This window comes from Dendrobates tinctorius, unplaced genomic scaffold (genome assembly GCF_039654945.1).
Source record: "Dendrobates tinctorius isolate UK_male_01 unplaced genomic scaffold, ASM3965494v1 ptg000162l, whole genome shotgun sequence".
In the NCBI taxonomy this organism is placed as follows: domain Eukaryota; kingdom Metazoa; phylum Chordata; class Amphibia; order Anura; family Dendrobatidae; genus Dendrobates; species Dendrobates tinctorius.
This window is the reverse complement of record NW_027361829.1, coordinates 66011761-66022334: the sequence shown is the minus strand read 5'-3', so window position 1 is coordinate 66022334 and position 10574 is coordinate 66011761. Positions and strand designations below refer to the sequence as shown.

At 38.7% G+C, this 10574-nt stretch overlaps 1 protein-coding gene across 1 annotated transcript in view; it reads right to left on the bottom strand.

Moving 5' to 3' along the window:
- Nucleotides 1-4272: 4272 nt before the first annotated feature.
- Nucleotides 4273-10574, bottom strand: part of LOC141052768 (microtubule-associated serine/threonine-protein kinase 3-like) — a 110413-nt gene continuing 104111 nt past the window's right edge. Inside the window, exons 9-23 of the mRNA XM_073550072.1 lie at nt 10422-10554; nt 10109-10274; nt 9848-9949; nt 9488-9610; nt 9227-9339; nt 9035-9126; nt 8593-8678; nt 7189-7269; nt 6958-7038; nt 6128-6205; nt 5897-5974; nt 5666-5743; nt 5434-5514; nt 5192-5275; nt 4273-4961 (exon numbers count right to left, since the gene is read on the bottom strand). Of these exons, the coding sequence (XP_073406173.1) occupies nt 4867-4961; nt 5192-5275; nt 5434-5514; nt 5666-5743; nt 5897-5974; nt 6128-6205; nt 6958-7038; nt 7189-7269; nt 8593-8678; nt 9035-9126; nt 9227-9339; nt 9488-9610; nt 9848-9949; nt 10109-10274; nt 10422-10554 (1471 nt within the window). The 3' untranslated portion in view covers nt 4273-4866. The remainder of the gene's footprint in view (nt 4962-5191; nt 5276-5433; nt 5515-5665; nt 5744-5896; nt 5975-6127; nt 6206-6957; nt 7039-7188; nt 7270-8592; nt 8679-9034; nt 9127-9226; nt 9340-9487; nt 9611-9847; nt 9950-10108; nt 10275-10421; nt 10555-10574) is intronic.

Here is a 10574-nt window from a genome sequence, read left to right as displayed (position 1 = left end):
ACATAACACATATATACTACATGCATGCTACATACATACTACATGCTACATACATACCACATACATACTACATACATACTACATACATACTACATGCATGCTACATACATACTACATGCTACATACATACTACATACATACTACATGCTACATACATACTACATATATACTACATGCATGCTACATACATACTACATGCTACATACATACTACATATATACTACATACATACTACATGCATGCTACATACATACTACATGCTACATACATACTACATACAATACATTCATACAATACATACATAGACATACAGTACATATAACATAGAGTAACATACTTACCAATACTTGTCACATTGTTCCCCGAAGCCATTGTCTTTTACGGAATAAATATTAACATAACAAACCACAAAAATACTCACCCACGATCCGAAGCAGTCCACGAGTGTGTCCCACGACGATCTTGGGTAGAGAACTGCAGCATCAGCTGATGCTGCCATTCTCTACGGGCTGCAGGAATCCAATGACAGAAGGTAGGTATCCTTCCGCACTGTATTCCTCCGCCACTTAAAAAAAAAAAAGTCCCTAGTCTCACTTTATGCCATTGCTGTGTGGGAAGCAATGGCATAAAGTGAGACTAGGGACTTTTTTTTTTTAAGTGGCGGAGGAATACAGTGCGGAAGGATACCTACCTTCCGTCATTGGATTCCTGCAGCCCGTAGAGAACGGCAGCATCAGCTGATGCTGCAGTTCTCTACCCAAGATCGTCGTGGGACACACTCGTGGACTGCTTCGGATCGTGGGTGAGTATTTTTGTGGTTTGTTATGTTAATATTTATTCCGTAAAAGACAATGGCTTCGGGGAACAATGTGACAAGTATTGGTAAGTATGTTACTCTATGTTATATGTACTGTATGTCTATGTATGTATTGTATGAATGTATTGTATGTAGTATGTATGTAGTATATATGTGGTATGTATGTAGCATGTAGTATGTATGTAGTATGTATGTAGCATGCATGTAGCATGCAGTATGTATGTAGCATGCATGTAGTATATATGTAGTATATATGTGGTATGTATGTAGCATGTAGTATGTATGTAGCATGCATGTAGTATGTATGTAGTATGTATGTGGTATGTATGTAGCATGTAGTATGTATGTAGCATGCATGTAGTATATATGTAGTATGTATGTAGCATGTAGTATGTATGTAGCATGCATGTAGTATGTATGTAGTATGTATGTAGCATGCATGTAGCATGCAGTATGTATGTAGCATGCATGTAGTATATATGTAGTATGTATGTGGTATGTATGTAGCATGCATGTAGTATGTATGTAGTATGTATGTGGTATGTATGTAGCATGTAGTATGTATGTAGCATGCATGTAGTATATATGTAGTATGTATGTAGCATGTAGTATGTATGTAGCATGCATGTAGTATGTATGTAGTATGTATGTGGTATGTATGTAGCATGTAGTATGTATGTAGCATGCATGTAGTATATATGTGTTATGTATGTAGCATGTAGCATGCATGTAGTATGTATGTAGTATGTATGTAGTATGTATGTGGTATGTATGTAGCATGTAGCATGCATGTAGTATGTATGTAGTATATATGTGGTATGTATGTAGCATGTAGTATGTATGTAGCATGCAGTATGTATGTAGCATGCATGTAGTATATATGTAGTATGTATGTAGCATATATGTAGTATGTATGTAGCATGTAGTATGTATGTAGCATGCAGTATGTATGTAGCATGCATGTAGTATATATGTAGTATGTATGTAGCATATATGTAGTATGTATGTAGCATGTAGTATATATGTAGTATGCATGTTGCATGCATGTAGTATATATGTAGTATGTATGTTGCATGTAGTATATATGTAGTATGAATGTAGCATGTATGTAGTATGTAGTATGAATGTAGCATGTATGTAGTATGCATGTTGTATGTATGTAGCATATATGTAGCATGTAATTTTTTTTTTTTTTTTTTACATTCAACACATTAGCCGGATGATGGGACTACTACTGTCCCATCATTGGCTAATGTGTCAATCACTGTCATGGTAGCAGGCATCGCCCGATGGGACTTGTAGTCCCATCGGACGATGCCTGCACAGACCCCCGAAGCCTGCACAGACCACCGGCAGGCCGGCACAGCCCCCCGGCAGGCCGGCACAGCCCACCGGAGCCTGCACAGACCACCGGCAGGCCGGCATAGCCCCCCGGCAGGCCGGCACAGACCACCGGAGCCTGCACAGACCCCCTGGCAGGCCGGCACAGCCCCCCGAGAGGCCGGCACAGCCCACCGGAGCCTGCACAGACCCCCTGGCAGGCCGGCACAGCCCCCCGAAAGGCCCGTACAGACCCCAGAGAGTCTGTACAAGGCAAAAACAGGGTTTTTCTTATTCCGATACCGGAAGTCCCATAGACTTGAATGGGACTTCCGGTATCGGAATCGGCGATACCGATACTTTTTTTTAAGATCGGCTGATCCATTCCGATCCGATACTTTGAAGTATCGGACGGTATCGCTCAACTCTAGTAATTACATATACTACTACTACTTTTTGAAGCTATCTACAAGGATGCAGATGGCACCATCAGATAATAAGACTAATTAGAGGGGATCCAACCACAGTATGTCCAAATTGCATGTAAATCACAAAAAAAAGAACCAAGAAGACATACATCAAATGCAGGGATCACCATAGAAAAATTGTCAATTTTGTTACATGGGATACACAAACCACCAAAAAAAAGATTAAAAACATTTAAAATAGACAGCGGTTATTAAACATAACCTATAATCATGGGAGCAGTAACAAGCTCTATATAACATCACACAATTGTATACGTATAATGTGTGTAGCTAGTCCACATAATCAATATAATGTGTAAAATACGCTAAGCCCTATGCAAAAAAAAAATTTCAGATGTATATTGTTGCTAAATGCATTAATTTAAGTACATCTAAAACCATGTCCTGAGTGCAAATGTTGAGAAGTATATATGGAGGGAGGTTTACTATTGATTTATTTTATAAGTGTTTTGGCTCTCTTTAACCCTTCAGTTCTTTTTCATCTACTGAATACGGGTTAATATAGTGGTCCACATCACAGTTTATTATACTGGACTAATATTTGATGCCACAATACCTTACCTTGATGTGCTTTATTGTGATCTTATTGTGTACTTCTTACATCTCCTCTCCCTTCATATATACTTCTCAACAGGCTATCTGACTATGGAGCTAGCCTGGTATGTATCTCGACCCATGCGCCAGACCACAGACTATTTAAAAGTTATTCTTTGCAGTCTCCATTTGGACTACAAGCAGTGAGCTAGATCCATTTTTTTTCTTTCTTCTTGATGGCTATAACTTAATTACTTAATCTAAGCTCACATTGTGTCTTTGTCTACGGTCGGAGGCTTGCAGCTGAAGCCCTAGAATAAAGTTTTCTGATGTTTGTGTTAATGAAGCCATTGATTTTAATGATGTAGATGGAGTCACTGTGTGCTCTGTAGGACATAATTTTTGGCCTTGTATGACTTTTTTAGGCAGACACCAAGATGGCATCTTGGTGCCTGCCTCAAATAGGCATATAATGATGCCAACATAGAACACTGACTCTGCCTGCATCATTGTAGTCAATGTTCCTGTTGGTGCGAACATCTGAATCCCATTCCCGAGGCTTCAGACACAAATACCGACAGAGCCACTGATCATAGTCCAACGTGAATATAGTCCAAGTAGGACTGTCCTAGGATGCCCAAGTCCTACTGGTTATGCATGTCTTTAGAAGCTTTTATAAGGGAATAATTGTTACGGCTAGATGATGACCAGGTCACATCATCTCCCACATTGGCAAGTATGTAGTGAGTAAAGGGAACCTGTCACCTCGTTTTTCAGCTATAAGTTGCGGCCACTGCCTTTCTACAGCTTTCTAGAATGCTGTAGATAAGCCCCATAAGGCAGTGGCCACAGCTTATAGCTGAAAAATGAGGTGACAGGTTCCCTTTAACAATGTTAGCCTATGGAGCATCAGAACAAGGCGCCATAGGCTTGCATTATAGAAGAAACTTCTCGCTCACACCGAGAGTATACAGTGAGCTAAAGAGCGATGACAGGCGATTCCGACAGCTAAATAGGAAAGGGTTATTTACAGTTAGAGCAATCACACTGTGGAATGCCGACCACAAGAACTAGTAATTGCAGACACTACAGCAGCTTTTAAAAAGGGCTGGATGATTTCCTCAATACACATAACATTGCGGGTTATATTTAATTTAGTGACAAAATGGACAATTGGTGGAGAAAGGTTAAACTTGATGGACCTAGGTCTTTTTTCAACCTATGTATGTAACTATGTAGCTATGACATCACACAAAAGTGGAGCCGGACAGAGCGTGATCCCAGAGAAGACGGCAGTAGGGAAGTATATTACCCCACCACACTACAATACATACACATTTAGTGAAAAAACAAAACTTCATGAGGGTGCTTCAAACATGTATGACGTACAGTATTGGTATGCCATATATTTCAGAAATATTCTATTACAAAGGAACATTAATTAATTCAGAATTTTTATTATTTTTTTTTTTTTAAACTAGGAATTGCCTATCAGTATGTCTTTGGTGTGTGGGAGGAAACCGGAGTACCCGGAGGAAACCCACGCAAACACGGGGAGAACATACAAACTCCTTGCAGATGTTTTCCTTAGTGACATTTAAACCCAGGATCCCAGTGCTGCAAAGCAACAGTGCTAACCACTGAGCCACCGTGCTGCCCAAGTACAGCTTTGATGATGGACTTGCTGTACTAGATGTATATGGTGCCCTAATGACAGATTGGACACATGCATCTTCTGATGCTGCGAGCGGCCCTGGATAATCCTCGCCGGCAGGATGATATAATCCGGCGGAAGATGGAACCTAGGAGAAGAGATATAAAACTAATGTAAGTAATGGAACTCCATATTAGAGGATACTGCTTCGGTGTCATTGTGGCAGCACGGTAGAGAAATCTTATCCGTGCAGAGGAACAGGATCATTGTCAGTCATCATACATGTGACAATCCCACCAATGACAGATAGCATCTTCTCCACATGAATTATTCTCACTGGCCAACATGAAACAACATAGACCTTATTATCACACTTACGTCGTCTAGGTTTTCGCTCTTCTACTATTTGGGCATTTTGCTCTTCTACCAGTGTTATTATTGCAGAGTTATTTTTCTTCTCAACTAGAAATTCATATAAAAAGTAAAAAAAAAAACAAGTCAGTGATCATTGTCAATCATCATACATGTGGCAATCGTATAACTGGGAGTTAACATCTCCTCCTCGTGAATAATTCTCAATCGCCAACATCAGACCACATAGACCTTATTGTCACACTTACATATGCTAGGCTCTGTCTCTGCTGCTATTTCTGGGTCTTGATCGTCTCCCAGTTTTATTGCAGATGTATTTTTCGTCTCAACTGGAAATTCATGTAAAAAAGTAAGAAAAACAAGTCAATGATTATTGTCAGTCATAGATGTGAAAATCCCACCATTGACATATAATATATCATCCTCGTGAATTATTCTGTCGCTGACATCAGACAACAAAGACCTTATTGTCACACTTACCTCTGCTAGGCTCTGTCTCTACAATTATTTCTGGGTCTTGATCTTCTCCCAGTTTTAATGCAGATGTATTTGTCTCAACTGGAAATCCATGTAAAAAAGTAAGAAAAACAAGTAATTGATCATTGTCAGTCATAGATGTGAAAATCCCACCATTGACATATAATATATCCTCCTCGTGAATTATTCTCAGTCGCTGACATCAGACAACATAGACCTTATTGTCATACTTACCTCTGCTAGGTTCTGTCTCTACTACTATTACTGGGACTTGCTCTTCTCCCAGTTTTAATGCAGATGTATTTGTCTCAACTGGAAATTCATGTAAAAAAGTAAGAAAAACAAGTCATTGATCATTGTCAGTCATAGATGTGAAAATCCCACCAGTGACATATAATATATCGTCCTCGTGAATAATTCTCAATCGCCGACATCAGACAACAAAGACCTTATTGTCACACTTACCCCTGCTAGGCTCTGTCTCTACTACTATTTCTGGGTCTTGATCTTCTCCCAGTTTTAATACAGATGTATTTGTCTCAACTGGAAATCCATGTAAAAAAGTAAGAAAAACAAGTCATTGATCATTGTCAGTCATAGATGTGAAAATCCCACCATTGACTTATAGTGATGAGCGAGTGTGCTCGTTACTGGAGTTTTCCGAGCATGCTCGGGTGTTCTCCATGTATTTTGAGCGTACTCGTGAATTAAGTTTTAGTCCTTGCAGCTGCATGATTTGTGGCTGCTGGAACGCCTGAATACATGTGGGGATTTTTGCTAAAGAACGGGCAATCCCCACATGTATTCAGGCTGTCAGCCGCCAATCATGCAGCTGCAGGGACTGACTGTTTGATGTCGGCAACTGAGAATAATTCCCGAGGAGGATATATTATATGTAGTGATGAGCAAGTGTGCTCGTTACTTGAGTTTTCCAAGCATTCTCAGGTGTTCTCTGGGTGTTCTCTGAGTATTTTGGGCGTGCTCTGAAATTAAATTTTAGTCCCTGCAGCTGCATGGTTTGCAGCTGCTAGACAGCCTGAATACATACGGGATGACTGCTCGTTTGTTCGGAAATCCTCACATGAATTCAGGCTGTCTAGCAGTCTCAAATCATGCAACTGTGGGGACTAAAACTTGAATTCCGAGCACGCCCAAACTACTCAGAGAACACCCGAGCATATTCTGAAAACTCGAGAAAAGAGCACACTCGCTTATCACTACACATAATATATCCTCCTCGTGAATTATTCTCAGTTGCCGACATCAGACAACATAAACCTTATTGTCACACTTACCTCTGCTAGATTCTGTCTCTGCTACAATTTCTGGGTCTTGCTCTTCTCCCAGTTTTAATGCAGATGTAATTTTCATCTCAACTGGAAATTCATATAAAAAAAAGAAAAACAAGTCAATGATCATTGTCAGTCATAGATGAGACAATCCACCACTGACATATAACATCTCCTCTTCATGAATTATTCTCAGTCGCCGACATCACACAACATAGACCTTATTGTTACACTTACCTCTGCTAGGCTCTGTCTCTGCTACTATTTCTGGGTTTTTCTCTTCTCCCAGGTTTAATGCAGATTTATTTTTGTTCTCAACTGGAAAATCATATAAAAAAGTAAGAAAAACAAGTCAATGATAAACTCCTATAAGATTAGATTCATATCAAGTCATAAGATTAGAGTCATATCTTTATAGTTGCTGATGCCAGATTGCTATGAGCGCAACCCTGTGGTCGGCGTTCATAGCACACCTGTAATTCTGCTACATAGAGATGATCTATGCATCTCCTCTATGTAGCAGAGGCAATCGAGTTATGGCAGTTTCTAGCCTCCTATGGAGGCTATTGATGCATGCCAAAATTAAAAAAAAATGTTTTTAAAAATATAAAAAAATTAAAAAAGCAAGAGTTTAAATCACCCCTCTTTTGCCTCATCCAAAATTAAACAATAAAAAATAATAAATCTTACACATATTTGATATTACCATGTTCAGAATCACCCGATCTATCAATAAAAAAAGGATTAACCCGATCGCTAAATGACTGAGCGAGAAAGCAAATCGAAACGCCAGAATTGTGTTTTTTTGGTCGCCGCGACATTGCATTAAAATGCAATAACTGGCGATCAAAAGAACGTATCTGCACAAAAGTGTTATCATTAAAAACGTCAGCTCGGCGTGCAAAAAATAAGCCCTCAACCAACCAGAGATCATGAAAAATGGAGATGCTACGAGTCACAGAAAAGGGTGCAATTTTTTTTGCAAAGTTTGGAATTTTTCTTCACCACTTAGATAAAAAATAACCTAGACATATTTGGTGTCTACAAACTTGTAATGACTTGGAGAATCAAAATCGCAGGTCAGTTTTAGCATTTAGTGAACCTAGCAATAAAGTCAATCAAAAATTAAGTGCGGGATTGCACTTTTTTTGCAATTTTACTGCACTTGGAATTTTTTTCCCATTTTTTGTTACACGACTTCATAAAGCCAATGGTATTGTTCAAAAGTACAACTCGTCCCACAAAAAATAAGCCCTCACACAGCCATATTGACCTTAAAATAAAAAAGTTATGGCTCTGGAAAGAAGGGGAGTGAAAAACGAAAACGCAAAACCGAAAACAGCTTTGGGGATTAAGGGGTTAAAACATCTGTGGCACATTAAGGGTATATATAGGGTTAGTTTGGGGCCTGATCGAGCCATGGGCAGATTATTCATGATCAGTATCAGGCACCAGACTGTATGGCCCCTTATACCTTTAATGCACAGCACAAAAGAGTGAGAATTTTATACATTAACGTGTTGGATTGTTGTTTATTTTAAAGGCACAAAAAAGCAGTGATTTTCTGAGCCCTCATGTAACATTTACAGTACACCTTTTGATCAGTGACGACAACAAGATGTCCTATAGACCTGCACATACCTGACAATACGGGAGAGGGTGACTTGTTTTCAGTAGTGAAACACTGATTATCACCATCATTTCTAGTAGGAGAAGATTCTTTCTGCCTGTTTGGTAGAAGAAAAATAAACAAATTACAAGTGAAAGCAATTAAAAATAAAAAGACTCGTTTTTTTATGGGCAATTAGGACACTTGGACAAAATGAAGGGTATACCTTGCACAGGACTTCCTTCTGTCAGCAAGAGAGAAGAATAACTAGTAATAAAGGGCTTTAATGAAATGGAAATGAAAGGCTGGTCACAATGATCAGCTGTTATCTCCAGCGTTATGACAAGACAGGCATTACAGTGATGATCAATCATGGGGCGGTAGGTTCTGGATTTAGTATTGTGTCATATGCGTCTTGTATTTGGTATTCTGAAGATATGTCAGTACTATACCCCATAATAATAATCTACTCACACATCTGAGTGTTTTGTGCTGGTCTCTAGAGAACAATCTGGAGATGGCTCATTATCTTCATTGCTCATCATCCTGGTATTGGTTGCATATAGCTAAAATACACAGAGTAAAATTAAATATAAATATATATACATATAATATTTTCATACTATTTTAGTTATAGTTTTGTTTATTTACAGATCACATACTTACCTTAGAAAGTCTTTGAGAAGATGACACATAGTTTAGGCTTTCTGGCCAATCACTGACCTCCTCATTTGTGTCACACTCATCTGAATCCATATGTTTGGGTCTCTGAATGCCAGCTACAAAATACAAGTATTATCAGAGATTATTAATATAATCACAGACAGTCACCATGTTATTACTAATAATGATGGAAACATATTGTCACATAAAATAAAAGACAAGACAAACGGCAGCTTTAACCAGATGACGTCTCATTCTACTTACTGGGAAAGTAGTGGGTGTCCTCCTCTGACCTAAGAATTGGCCTAAACTCTGGCTCCTGATTTTCAAGATTCTCAAAATCTAACTTACTCAGGAATGGATGACTCTTGATTTCATTTGCTCCTCCTGGAAACGGAAGACAAGAAAAAAGTGATACAGACAATGTTAGGAAGACTGTACATTTTATGGTAATCTAAACTGAAGACAGAGCAGAGCCAAAATATACTGTAAGTCATGGCATGAAGAATGGGAAATAGACAAGGAGGTAACGCAGAGACCTCAGTGCTGATCCTCATGGAAATGATCTATTTGTCAGGTCACAGAGGAGTTAAAAGTCATTATTAATACTACTATATACATTACCTGTCCCGAGTCTATGTGTTGGATCTTTTCTGAGCAGCTGAGTAATGAAGTTTTGAGCATCAGGATGAACAGCAAGATTTTTAAATTTCAAAGTGATGTCTTCTGTTATATAAAAAGTAAATGTTACCGAAAAGAATGTCTCTACATTTACTATCATTTAAAAAAACTATCAAAAACAACAAGTAACTAAACCAAAGTATGAACCTAACAACTGAACCAAATTACTATGGCATCACACAGCATTCAGATTATTTTACTTACCCTTTTTAATTCTGCGCAAAATCTCTTTTTGGCAGCTTCCGTTAAATGGCAAATAGCCGGTAAGAAATTCAAATGTGATGATCCCTATTGACCACCAGTCAATAGGCCTTCCATAGCCCTTCTGTAAGATGACTTCTGGGGCCATATAATGCAAGGTGCCTCTCCTCTGGAAACCAACAGAACAATGAGAAGATGATCAATGAAAATTACTGTGACAAATAATATCAGTGGAAAAGTTTTCTATGTGAGAAAATATGAGAGAAGCAGAAATAGATCAGATCTGTAAAGAATAAGTTTTCAATCTATAGCTAACCTCTTTATCACGGAACTCTCTGGCGATGTCTTTAGTTCGAGCCTTGTAAATGTCTGATGTTGGTCTCATAAGTCCGAGTTTTGAAAGCCCAAAATCTGTGACTTTGATATGTCCAGATGATGATCTTATGAGGCTGTGAAAGAAAAGATATTG